A 13,342-nucleotide genomic window follows, 5' to 3' on the forward strand; every position below is an offset into this window, starting at 1 on the left:
CACACCATTGTCATCTCAATCAAAGCTGAACAAACCTTCCCCCTCCCCTTTCCCCGTTTCCCCCTCTCCTCCTCTCCCCTCCACACATCCATTGTTCTCCTCCGAACCTCACCCATCCCATTTCCGCCCCTCCACCCCCTCACCTCCCATCTTCCATTACCCACCCCTACCCCTCCACTCCATCGCCTCTCTTGCCTCCATCACTGTCCCTCCCTCTTCAACCCTTCTCCCCCTTATCCCTCCTCACCTCTCACCAACTCCTTCTCCCATCACTCCTCCCTACCTCTTTCTCCTCTCACCTCACCCCATCCATCCCCTCTAACTTCACTTTCCATCCAACCTCTCCCTTCTCCACCTCTCCCCCCATGCCTTCATCTCCCCCTCCATCTCTCCATGCCTCTAGCTGATAAGCAGCAGGGTGGCTCCAGTGGCGTGGTGATAGCCGTGGTGGTGTGTGTCCTAATGCTGCTGCTGCTGGTGGCACTCCTCTACTTCCTCAACAAGAAGGGCAAGCTGCCCTGCAGCAAGAAGGACAATAAGGAAGTGTGAGTAACAGGAGGGAGACTAGGGTGGAGGAGAGGAGAGGAGAGGAGGGGAGGGAGGTTAGGGTGGAGGAGAGGAGAGGAGAGGAGGGGAGGGAGGTTAGGGTGGAGGAGAGGAGAGGAGGGGAGAGAGGTTAGGGTGGAGGAGAGGAGAGGAGGCGAGAGAGGTTAGGGTGGAGGAGAGGAGAGGAGGGGAGGGAGGTTAGGGTGGAGGAGAGGAGAGGAGGGGAGAGAGGTTAGGGTGGAGGAGAGGAGAGGAGGGGAGAGAGGTTAGGGTGGAGGAGAGGAGAGGAGGGGAGGGAGGTTAGGGTGGAGGAGAGGAGAGGAGGGGAGGGAGGTTAGGGTGGAGGAGAGGGGAGAGGGAGGGAGGTTAGGGTGGAGGAGAGGAGAGGAGGGGAGGGAGGTTAGGGTGGAGGAGAGGAGAGGAGGGGAGGGAGGTTAGGGTGGAGGAGAGGAGGGGAGGGAGATTAGGGTGGAGGAGAGGAGAGGAGGGGAGGGAGGTTAGGGTGGAGGAGAGGAGAGGAGGGGAGGGAGGTTAGGGTGGAGGAGAGGAGAGGAGGGGAGGGAGGTTAGGGTGGAGGAGAGGAGGGGAGTGGAGAGAGGTTAGAGTGGAGGAGAGAAGAGGAGGGGAGAGAGGTTAGGGTGGAGGAGAGGAGAGGAGGGGAGAGAGGTTAGAGTGGAGGAGAGAAGAGGAGGGGAGGGAGGTTAGGGTGGAGGAGAGGAGAGGAGGGGAGGGAGGTTAGGGTGGAGGAGAGGAGAGGAGGGGAGAGAGGTTAGGGTGGAGGAGAGGAGAGGAGGGGAGGGAGGTTAGGGTGGAGGAGAGGAGAGGAGGGGAGGGAGGTTAGGGTGGAGGAGAGGAGGGGAGGGAGGTTAGGGTGGAGGAGAGGAGGGGAGGGGAGAGAGGTTAGAGTGGAGGAGAGAAGACGAGGGGAGAGAGGTTAGGGTGGAGGAGAGAAGAGGAGGGGAGAGAGGTTAGGGTGGAGGAGAGGAGAGGAGGGGAGGGAGGTTAGGGTGGAGGAGAGGAGAGGAGGGGAGGGAGGTTAGGGTGGAGGAGAGGAGAGGAGGGGAGGGAGGTTAGGGTGGAGGAGAGGAGAGGAGGGGAGGGAGGTTAGGGTGGAGGAGAGGAGGGGAGGGGAGAGAGGTTAGAGTGGAGGAGAGAAGAGGAGGGGAGAGAGGTTAGGGTGGAGGAGAGGAGAAGAGGGGAGGGAGGTTAGGGTGGAGGAGAGGAGAGGAGGGGAGAGAGGTTAGAGTGGAGGAGAGGAGAGGAGGGGAGAGAGGTTATGGTGGAGGAGAGGAGAGGAGGGGAGGGAGGTTAGGGTGGAGGAGAGGAGGGAGGTTAGAGTGGAGGAGAGGAGGGGAGGGAGGTTAGGGTGGAGGAGAGGAGAGGAGGGGAGGGAGGTTAGGGTGGAGGAGAGGAGGGGAGGGAGAGAGGTTAGAGTGGAGGAGAGGAGAGGAGGGGAGAGAGGTTAGGGTGGAGGAGAGGAGAGGAGGGGAGGGAGGTTAGGGTGGAGGAGAGGAGAGGAGGGGAGAGAGGTTAGGGTGGAGGAGAGGAGGGGAGGGAGGTTAGGGTGGAGAAGAGGAGAGGAGGGGAGGGAGGTTAGGGTGGAGGAGAGGAGAGGAGGGGAGGGAGGTTAGGGTGGAGGAGATGAGGGGAGGGAGAGAGGTTAGAGTGGAGGAGAGAAGAGGAGGGGAGAGAGGTTAGGGTGGAGGAGAGGAGAGGAGGGGAGGGAGGTTAGGGTGGAGGAGAGGAGGGGAGGGGAGAGAGGTTAGAGTGGAGGAGAGGAGAGGAGGGGAGAGATGTTAGGGTGGAGGAGAGGGAGGGAGGGGAGGGAGGTTAGGGTGGAGGAGAGGAGGGAGGTTAGAGTGGAGGGAGGAGGGGAGGGAGGTTAGGGTGGAGGAGAGGAGAGGAGGGGAGGGAGGTTAGGGTGGAGGAGAGGAGGGGAGGGGAGAGAGGTTAGAGAGGAGGAGAGGAGAGGTTAGGGTGGAGGAGAGGAGAGGAGTGGAGGGAGGTTAGGGTGGAGGAGAGGAGAGGAGGGGAGGGAGGTTAGGGTGGAGGAGAGGAGAGGAGGGGAGGGAGGTTAGGGTGGAGGAGAAGAGAGGAGGGGAGGGAGGTTAGGGTGGAGGAGAGGAGGGGAGGGAGGTTAGAATGGAGGAGAGGAGGGGAGGGAGGTTAGAGTGGAGGAGAGGAGGGGAGAGAGGTTAGGGTGGAGGAGAGGAGGGAGGGAGGTTAGGGTGGAGGAGAGGAGGGGAGGGAGGTTAGAGTGGAGGAGAGGAGAGGAGGGAGAGAGGTTAGGGTGGAGGAGAGGAAAGGAGGGAGGGAGGTTAGGGTGGAGGAGAGGAGAGGAGGGGAGGGAGGTTAGGGTGGAGGAGAGGAGAGGAGGGAGGGAGGTTAGGGTGGAGGAGAGGAGGGGAGGGGAGGGAGGTTAGAGTGGAGGAGACGGAGAGGAGGGGAGAGAGGTTAGGGTGGAGGAGAGGAGAGAGGAGGAGGGGAGGGAAGGAGATCTGAGAAGAGGGGAGTGGAGGGGACAGGAGGAGGGGTTTTGAAACGGTTTCTAAAGAAAGGCATTGTGATCATTGGTGTACAGACTCCCTGCTCTTTACTGTATTCTACCTCCCTCTGCTAACCCTCTACTGTTTCTCTCTCCGTCTGTCTTTCCATGTCATCTCCTTCTATAAACCTCTCTCTCTCCCTCTCTCTCTCTATGCTACCTCTCTTTCTCTCTCCCTATGCTATCTCTCTTTCTCTCTCTCCCTCTCTCTCTCTATGCTACCAATCTCTCTTTCTCTCTCTCCCTCTCTCTCTCTATGCTACCAATCTCTCTCTCTCTCTCCCTCTCTCTCTCTATGCTACCTCTATTTCTCTCTCTCTCTCCCTCTCTCTCTATGCTACCTCTCTTTCTCTCTCTCTATGCTACCTCTCTTTCTCTCTCTCCCTCTCTCTCTCTCTATGCTACCAATCTCCCTCTCCCTCCCTCTCTCTCTATGCTACCTCTCTTTCTCTCTCTCTATGCTACCTCTCTTTCTCTCTCTCCCTCTCTCTCTCTCTATGCTACCAATCTCTCTCTCTCTCTCCCTCTCTCTCTCTATGCTACCTCTATTTCTCTCTCCCTCTCTCTCTCTATGCTACCTCTATTTCGCTCTCTCTCTCCCTCTCTCTATGCTACCTCTCTTTCTCTCTCTCTATGCTACCTCTCCCTCTCTCTCTCTATGCTACCTCTCCCTCTCTCTTTCTATGCTCACTCTCCCTCTCTCTCTCTATGCTACCTCTCCCTCTCTCTCTCTATGCTACCTCTCCCTCTCTCTTTCTATGCTCTCTCTCTTTCTCTCTCTCTATACTACCTCTCCCTCTCTCTCTCTATGCTACCTCTCCCTCTCCTCTCTACATCTCCCTCTCTCTCTGTGCTACCTCTCCCTCTCTCTCTCTATGCCACCTCTCCCTCTCTCTCTCTATGCTACCTCTCTTTCTCTCTCTCTATGCTACCTCTCCCTCTCTCTCTCTATGCTACCTCTCCCTCTCTCTCTCTATGCTACCTCTCTTTCTCTCTCTCTATGCTACCTCTCCCTCTCTCTCTCTATGCTACCTCTCTTTCTCTCTCTCTATGCTACCTCTCCCTCTCTCTCTATGCTACCTCTCCCTCTCTCTCTCTATGCTACCTCTCTTTCTCTCTCTCTATGCTACCTCTCCCTCTCTCTTTGCTACCTCTCTCTCTCTCTCTCTATGCTACCTCTCCCTCTCTCTCTCTATGCTACCTCTCCCTCTCTCTCTATGCTACCTCTCTTTCTCTCTCTCTATGCTACCTCTCCCTCTCTCTCTCTATGCTACCTCTCCCTCTCTCTCTCTATGCTACCTCTCCCTCTCTCTCTCTATGCTAACTCTCTTTCTCTCTCTCTATACTATCCCGCTCTTTCTCTCTGCCTCCTCTGTGTGTCTCTCCTGCAGGGCAAGTGGGGATGTGAATAATGACATTGTGGTGGAGATGAAGACAGAAAAGGCCAATGAAGAGGCTGGCCTCCTGAACAAGCCAGGAGCACAGCAGGTCAGAGGGGAGGGGTCGCTGGCGGGACGGTAGTGGTAGGAGAAGGGGAGATTGGTTTATATGTTTATATGCACAGTTCTTAAAAACTAAACTGCCAATTATGCCAAGAGTGTGCAAAGCTGTCAAGGCAAAGGATAGCTACTTTGAAGAATCTCAAATATAAAATATGTTCTCTCTCTCTCTCTCTCTCTCTCTCTCTCTCTCTCTCTCTCTCTCTCTCTCTCTCTCTCTCTCTCTCTCTCTCTCTCTCTCTCTCTCTATCTATCTCTCTCTATCTATCTCTCTCCCTTCTATCTCTCTCTCTCTCTCTCTCTCTCTCTCTCTCTCTCTCTCTCTCTCTCTCTCTCTCTCTCTCTCTCTCTCTCTCTCTCTCTCTCTCTCTCTCTCTCTCTCTATCTATCTCTCTCATATATTTATATATACACACACAGTGGGGCAAAAAAGTATTTAGTCAGCCACCAATTGTGCAAATTTTCCCACTTAAAAGGATGAGAGAGGCCTGTAATTTTCATCATAGGTACACTTCAACTATGACAGTCAAAATGAGAAGAAAAGAAATCCAGAAAATTACATTGTAGGATTTTTTATGCATTTATTTGCAAATTATGGTGTAAAATAAGTATTACAGGCCTCTCATCTTTTTAAGTGGGAGAACTTGCACAATTGGTGGCTGACTGAATACCTTTTTGCCCCACTGTATATATATATATATATATATACAGTTGAAGTCGGAAGTTTACATACACTTACAGTGTGGAGAACAAGTATTTGATACACTGCCGATTTTGCAGGTATCTTCAGGCGTTTGGAAAGTAGTTTTGACAAGTCGGTTAGGACATCTACTTTGGATATGACACAAGTAATTTTTCCAACAATTGTTTACAGACAGATTATTTAACTTATAATTCACTGTATAACAATTCCAGTGGGCCAGAAGTTTACATACACTAAGTTGACTGTGCCTTTAAACAGCTTGGAAAATTCCAGAAAATGATGTCATGGCTTTAGAAGCTTCCTGACTGGTTAATTGACATAATTTGAGTCAATTGGAGGTGTACCTGTGGATGTATTTCATGGCCTACCTTTATACTCAGTGCCTCTTTGCTTGAAATCATGGGAAAATCGAAAGAAATCAGCCAGACCTCAGAAAACAAATTGTAGACCTCCACAGGTCTGGTTCATCCTTGGGAGCAATTTCCAAATGCCTGAAGGTACTACGTTCATCTGTACGAACAATAGTACGCAAGTATAAACACCATGGGACCAGGCAGCCGTCATACCGCTCAGGAAGGAGACGCGTTCTGTCCCTTAGAGATGAACGTACTTTGGTGCGAAAGTGCAAATCAATCCCAGAACAACAGCAAAGGACCTTGTGAAGATGCTGGAGAAAACAGGTACAAAAGTATCTATATCCACAGTAAAACGAGTCCTATATCGACATAACCTGAAAGGCCGCTCAGCAAGGAAGAAGCCACTGCTCCAAAACCGCCATAAAAAAGCCAGACTACGGTTTGCAACTGCACACGGGGACAAGGATCGTACTTTTTGGAGAAATGTTCTCTGGTCTGATGAAATGACCATCATTGTGTTTGGAGAAAAAAGGGGGAGGCTTGCAAGCCGAAGAACACCATCCCAACCGTGAAGCCCTGGCGTGGCAGCATCATGTTGTGGCGGTGCTATGTTGCAGGAGGGACTGGTGCACTTCACAAAATAGATGGAATCATGAGGATGGAAAACTATGTGGATATATTGAAGCAACATCTCATGGCATCAGTCAGTTAAAGCCAGTCAGTTAAAGTTAAAGCTTGGTTGCAAATGGATCTTCCAAATGGACAATGACCCCAAGCATACTTCCAAAGTTGTGGCAAAATGGCTTAAGGACAACAAAGTCAAGGTAATAGAGTGGCCATCACAAAGTCCTGACCTCAATCCTATAGAAAATGTGTGGCCAGAACTGAAAAAGTGTTTGTGAGCAAGGAGGCCTACAAACTTGACTCAGTTACACCAGCTCTGTCAGGAGGAATGGGCCAAAATTCACTCAACTTATTGTTGGAAGCTTGTGGAAGGCTACCTGAAACGTTTGACCCAAGTTAAACAATTTAAAGGCAATGCTACCAAATACCAATTGAATGCATGTAAACTTCTGACCCACTAGGAATGTGATGAAAGAAAATAATGCTGAAATAAATCATTCTCTCTACTATTATTCTGACATTTCACATTCTTAAAATAAAGTGGTGATCCTAACTGACCTAAGACAGGGAATGTTTACTAGGAGGAAATTGTGAAAAACTGAGTTTAAATGTAGTTGGCTAAGGTGTGTGTATCTTCCGACTTCAACTGTATATATGTATTTAAATATTATATAATATATAAAAAGGCTGGAAAAACACCAGGAAATCAACTCCAAGTCATTTTTATTGAAGAAGTTTCCAAATATTCCCCATGAATAATAGAGAGACACGTGATCATATACAAATGTATGGAAGGTTTGAAATGATTATGTTTTAGTCAAACATTATATCTGTTAGGGCTTATTGAGGTCAATCTACAAATGATTTGTAATTACGTTTCGGCCCCCAACCATCGGCTCAGTACAAAATCAGCCAGTGGTTGAATCTCGTTGATGATCCCTGACTTATATAATATCACACGATGTTGTATTTGACTCACAGGATTTACTGGTGCTTTGTGTTGTCTTCCACAGTGAGGAACAGAGGAGAATATGACACAAGAAGACAGAACGAGAGGGATGAAGGGATGGATGAAAAACGACGGCTTGTATTATTTTTGATAGAGGGAGAAGTCGGACTGAGGGAGAAAAGACGGTGGAATGGAAGGGTGTTTTTGTAGGGATGTGGGGTAACCATGGGGGTAACCATGGGGGTAACCATGGGGGTAACCTGTATGGAGGGGGTGGGGGGTATTTAAACATGAGACCTAATACATCACTGAACATCATCATGACATTATCAGAGTGTAATCCCTTTCCACCAATCACAACTCTTGGTTGACCGTGTAGAATAGAGCTGTACAGTAAACGTGTCCAACATGACTCTAGCCACAGTAACTATACCCCAATCCAAACAGAAAATGCCATTGTGTTGCAGGAGTGTATGTGTGTGTGAGTGTGTGTGTGTGAGTGTGTGTGTGTGAGTGTGTGTGTGTGAGTGTGTGTGTGTGAGTGTGTGTGTGTGAGTGTGTGTGTGAGTGTGTGTTTGTGAGTGTGTGTGTTTGTGAGTGTGTGTGTTCGTGAGTGTGTGTGTGTGAGTGTGTGTGTGTGAGTGTGTGTTTGTGAGTGTGTGTGTGTGTGAGTGTGTGTGTGTGTGAGTGTGTGTGTGTGAGTGTGTGTGTGTGAGTGTGTGTGTGTGTGAGTGTGTGTGTGAGTGTGTGTGTGTGAGTGTGTGTTTGTGAGTGTGTGTTTGTGAGTGTGTGTGTGTGTGTGTGTGAGTGTGTGTTTGTGAGTGTGTGTTTGTGAGTGTGTGTGTGTGAGTCTGTGTGTGTGAGTGTGTGTTTGTGAGTGTGTGTTTGTGAGTGTGTGTGTGTGAGTCTGTGTGTGTGAGTGTGTGTTTGTGTGTGTGTGTTTGTGAGTGTGTGTGTGTGAGTGTGTGTGTGTGAGTGTGTGTGTGTGAGTGTGTGTGTGTGTGTGTGAGTGTGTGTGTGTGAGTGTGTGTGTGTGTGTGAGTGTGTGTGTGTGAGTGTGTGTGTGTGAGTGTGTGTGTGTGAGTGTGTGCTGTATTGCATTGTGTATCTGAGCTGTGGGTTGTTCTTCGTTCAGTCAGTATGGAACTGGATGTGTCTGTTCTGTGTGGAGTCTGCATCTAGCCCACTCTGGGGGACATGGGGGAAAACACAAACTGTCATGCTAATGTATTCATCCCTACGTGGATTATTGTGTCACTCTGAATTCTATCCCATAACATAGAGATCATGCCTACTGTTACATCAAACTTAATGATCATATTCCGTGCCCAAGACGATGACCAGCAGCATATTAGGCACAATACTGCAGATGTACTTTCTGACAAACCTTTTCAGTCAAACAGGGCAAGCCAGGCCCACTTATACAAGTCAAAAGTCATTCCAGCCTAAATCCACTCCGGCCTTCTGATAAGAGCCTATAGTACTGTATATAATTCTAGACTGTTCTAAGCTGGGGGAACATACCCCCTATCTCCCTGTTTGCTTTGGTCCTGGCCAGAGTCCTCTCTTTACAGGATGACATGAAATAGAAGACTCTAGTCCTTGTGTATCAATTCATTGTTTAGTTTTTCATTTCAAATCTACAATGTTTATTCATTTATTCAAATTCCTTTCAGCTGTTACCTTAGCAACAGCCGAGACTATCTCGAACTTCCTGATCCCTTCCTGTGTAAATGTATTTTTTTTTCTCAAACCAAAAAGCAACAAAAATACAAGCTATTCGGTGTACAAATTAGTTCCAAAATGTTGACGAAATGTATATTATGTATCAGGTCATTTTGTTTTCTTCTTTTTGTTGCTCTGTCTCTGCAAAAATACTGTATAACCTGTCAATCAAATGGAGGCTTACTGTATATGTGAGGTGAATCTGAATGAATCTGTGTGTTTACTGTGTCGTTAGACTCCTGACCCTGCTACAGCGCTCGCCGTATTTCATAGCCTACTGTCCTTCTCTGAGCAAAGCCATTTTCAGAAACACAACACTCCCTGTTACGCTCAGCTCACCCAATTATCATCCCCTAGCTCTGGAAAATTGGAGTAACCTGGCAAAATGGGGAACGTTTTTGTCCTCCGTTGACAATCTGAAATCTCTGCCAGCTGCATTACCATTTCCTTCAGCACAGATTGGCTTTGCAGACCGGAGGGGTTAGCAACACAGTGAGCACAGATTCACCTGCGAACGTCAGACACAGGTTAGTCACAGCTTGATGAGGGAGAGAGGGAGGGGAGCAGGGGAGGTGGGAGGGGGTAGAGTTTGGGGGTGAGTTGGGAGGGGAGAAGATGTAGAGTGTGGGGTTGAGATGGGAGGGTGTAGAGTGTGGGGATGAGGTGGGAGGGTGTAGAGTGTGGGGATGAGGTGGGAGGGGAGGGGAGAGGGGGTAGAGTGTAGGGGTGAGGTGGGAGGGGAGAGGGGGTAGAGTGTAGGGGTGAGGTGGGAGGGGAGAGTTTTTTAAAACCAAAATAAGTTGAGTTATTGAGTGTCTTAGTGGGGGTGTTCCAATGTTTTGGTGCGCATTTGGTGTCTGTCTCTCTGTCTCACACACTTTTTGATACTACCTGTATTGGCAGCACAAAGATATATGATAGCTGGTTGCAGTGTCCTCTATCATTGGTATACACTGGAAAAAATAGCCTTGTGAACAGGTCACTATAACCACTATTGCTTTTTCTGGGAATCATTTGGTTTTTCCAATGGTGTTTATTTGTCTAGTGATTTAAGAAATCTATATTTCCATAACTTAATGAGTGTTCTGACTCCTGTGAGGTTAGGGGGAGACCAACAGGTGCATACCTTCAACTTTGGAACGCTTGGTTTTATTTGTCCCTCAAAAATCCACTTGTTCTAAGAGAAGAGAGAAAGGTTTGAATTAGGATTCTTGTCTTGCTATACATATGTGAGTGCTTTTTTCTCTTCCTGCTATACTGTATATTTGGTGGTACGCTGTTCTGTTGTGAGTTCTGTACTGTGTTCTTGTATCTTCTTATTGAACTGTGTAGAATTTATAACAACTGAAAACCCAAGAAAAAACAACCAAACTCCCACAATATCTGTGTGTGTTTCATTTTTGTGTATGTCTGTGTGTGTTGACTGTTAGTGTAGAGGTATAGGCCACCTCAGCTGGATTCTGTGAGCTCTGGCAGGTTGTCGTTGTACTGTGGGCTTCTGGCTCTCTGGTTCTATCAGCAGGGATGTTGTCCCTTCTTCCATCTGCCAATCATCCATTAGGAAATTACACTGACCTGCAGAATGGGAAGGATTTGTGTTTAGAACATTAAGAGAGAGAATGAGGGGGGAAGGACTGAGATGAGGCTCTAAGGTGTGTGTGTGTGTGTGTGTGTGTGTGTGTGTGTGTGTGTGTGTGTGTGTGTGTGTGTGTGTGTGTGTGTGTGTGTGTGTGTGTGTGTGTGTGTGTGTGTGTGTGTGTGTGTGTGTGTGTGTGTGTGTGTGTGTGTGTGTGTGTGTGTGTGTGTGTGTGTGTGTGTGTGTGAGAGAGAGGGCCAATCAATCAAATTGAAGTAGCTTTGTTTCTATTTACTGTGGTTAACAGTGTGTGTCCACCTCTAGTGCTTTTTGCTTCAGTATTGTCACCAATGTTATTGTGTATCATCTGTGTAACCATTCCTACCCTGGCCCCAAGGCTTTAATACTGTCTGAGTTTAGCTACAGTGATGCTAATCTGATTTTGCCATTTACCATCAGCCTATTGAGAAATTACAGCCACTGTCCCTAGCTCATAGCCTAGCCGCTACAGCCTCTCAGTAAGGGTTGGCTAACGGCCAGTCCACACACACACACACACACACACACACACACACACACACACACACACACACACACACACACACACACACACACACACACACACACACACACACACACACACACACACACACACACACACACACACACACACACACACACACACACACACACACACACACACATACATACACACTGTGCTGGGACACCACTGCCAGAGCAAACTAGAGACTGAGATGATTAGGGATATATAGAATGATAGAGAGACAGAAGGAGGGTGAAGGGGATGGAGGAGAGAGCGAATGGGACAGAGAAGGTTATGGATGAGGGAGGGATAGATGGAGGGAGAAGTTATGGAAATTGACAGAAGAATCAGGAACTGTCATGAGAGGAAATGAAGGAGAAGAGTGATTGTCCATCCAATGGATAAAGAAGCTGTCTTGTTTAAGGATGTCATAAATTAGCTGAGTTCAATAAATAAAGAGAGAGGGAGGGAGGGAGGGAGAAGAGGAGGGAGGGAGAAGAGGAGGAAGGGAAGGGAGAAACAAATACAAATAATGAAATGAAGGGCAGTAAATCTTCTCTTATCTCCTTCACTTCCAAGGTTTCATATCCTGTGTGACCTGATTTTGAGTGTCTGTGTTTTCTGTTGGTGTGTATGCGTGTCAGTAGTGGTGTGTGTTTGTGTTGGTGTGTATACGTGTCAGTAGTGGTGTGTGTTTTCTGTTGGTGTGTATACGTGTCAGTAGTGGTGTGTGTTTTCTGTTGGTGTGTATACGTGTCAGTAGTGGTGTGTTTTATGTTGGTGTGTATGCGTGTCAGTAGTGGTGTGTTTTATGTTGGTGTGTATGCGTGTCAGTAGTGGTGTGTTTTATGTTGGTGTGTATGCGTGTCAGTAGTGGTGTGTTTTATGTTGGTGTGTATGCGTGTCAGTAGTGGTGTATTTTCTGTTGGTGTGTATACTGTACGTATCAGTCGTGGTGTGTGTTTGTGTTGGTGTGTATACTTGTCAGTAGTGGTGTGTGTTTGTGTTGGTGTGTATACTTGTCAGTAGTGGTGTGTGTTTGTGTTGGTGTGTATACTTGTCAGTAGTGGTGTGTGTTTGTGTTGGTGTGTATACTTGTCAGTAGTGGTGTGTGTTTGTGTTGGTGTGTATACTTGTCAGTAGTGGTGTGTGTTTGTGTATGGGTAGTAGTGATGCTTCATCTGTGCATCCAGCCAAGCTGATGCGGTGCCCTTTGAAGATCAATTAGACATGAAAGCAGCCTGTGTGTTAGTGATGTTCGAGCCTGTAAAGACATGCACTCCAGCTACCAGACCTTCATCACTGACATGTATTGACAAGCAAGCCAACAAGCACTCCCCTTTGAGAAGAAAAGTGGATCCCATAGTGTTAAGCTGTAGGCATGTTTAACAGGTCAGTTTGCTGCTGACAACTGAGCTTCCCCCACTGTCCAACTGCCCCATACTGGGCTCCATCAACTGATCCTCTGCTTCACAACACACGTGACCGCCCTCCATGACAACGTTTCATCCATTTGAGCTACCCAAAAGGTAACAATTGTATAGCTTGTATAGCTTGGCGACATTTCAAGCTAGCTGTGGAGTGAGTTTACGGTACGCTCCGTAAACTCCGTTACACATGCAACACATATACATCCATGGTAAAGGCAGGCCATGACCGGGGCATCCCACACAGGGCTCATCTTAAACAGGTTGAAGAGCGATGAAGGCCCCCTGGGTGTCTGAGTCAGCTAGTCCGTTAGCGCTAGAGAAGAGAAGTGAGAGGTGGAAGGGAGGAGCTGGAGAGAGGCCTGGAGGAATAGGAGCAGCTGTGTTGTGTGTACCTCTGTGAGATCCTGTACACGCTGCAGGCTCCCTCCCACTGTCTGACTGTACCACAGCAGAGCAGGTGTCTGGAGAGCTATTACACAGAGAGAGAGAGACACACACACACACACACACGTACGCATATACACATAGAATCATACTTGAATGATTTTGTGTTGGTATTCACACACACTGTCAATTACTCTAAGGCACACTGCTACACTGTCAGAGTGTGATCATTAGTATGTGTTTGTTCAGACATGGCCTGTAAAATGTGTAGGCAAATCAAATGGCTGACGTTCCTTGGGGCTTGTTCAGCACAGAGCTGTAATGAGGGGTCTGAGCCCTGTGTTTTAGGGCTCCATTCAATCTGGTGTGCTGAAGATCTGGCTACAGCACGATAGAAATATAAAAGCCATGTTCCCTGTGTCAGCAGAGACTACATTCATGCTAAACGCTGCATGTGTCAG

General features: G+C 48.3%; 1 protein-coding gene across 2 annotated transcripts in view; it reads left to right on the forward strand.

The window, feature by feature from the left end:
* The window catches only part of LOC123998036 (basal cell adhesion molecule-like), a 157,950-nt gene extending 150,491 nt beyond the window's left edge, over positions 1–7,459 (forward strand). For both annotated transcript variants that reach the window (XM_046302863.1, XM_046302864.1), the window contains 3 exons: positions 404–545; positions 4,483–4,579; positions 7,287–7,459. In XM_046302863.1, coding sequence (XP_046158819.1) covers positions 404–545; positions 4,483–4,579; positions 7,287–7,289 — 242 coding nt within the window. In that variant the 3' untranslated portion in view covers positions 7,290–7,459. The remainder of the gene's footprint in view (positions 1–403; positions 546–4,482; positions 4,580–7,286) is intronic.
* The last annotated feature ends 5,883 nt before the right edge of the window (positions 7,460–13,342 follow it).

Source organism: Oncorhynchus gorbuscha, linkage group LG15 (genome assembly GCF_021184085.1).
Source record: "Oncorhynchus gorbuscha isolate QuinsamMale2020 ecotype Even-year linkage group LG15, OgorEven_v1.0, whole genome shotgun sequence".
NCBI lineage: Eukaryota > Metazoa > Chordata > Actinopteri > Salmoniformes > Salmonidae > Oncorhynchus > Oncorhynchus gorbuscha.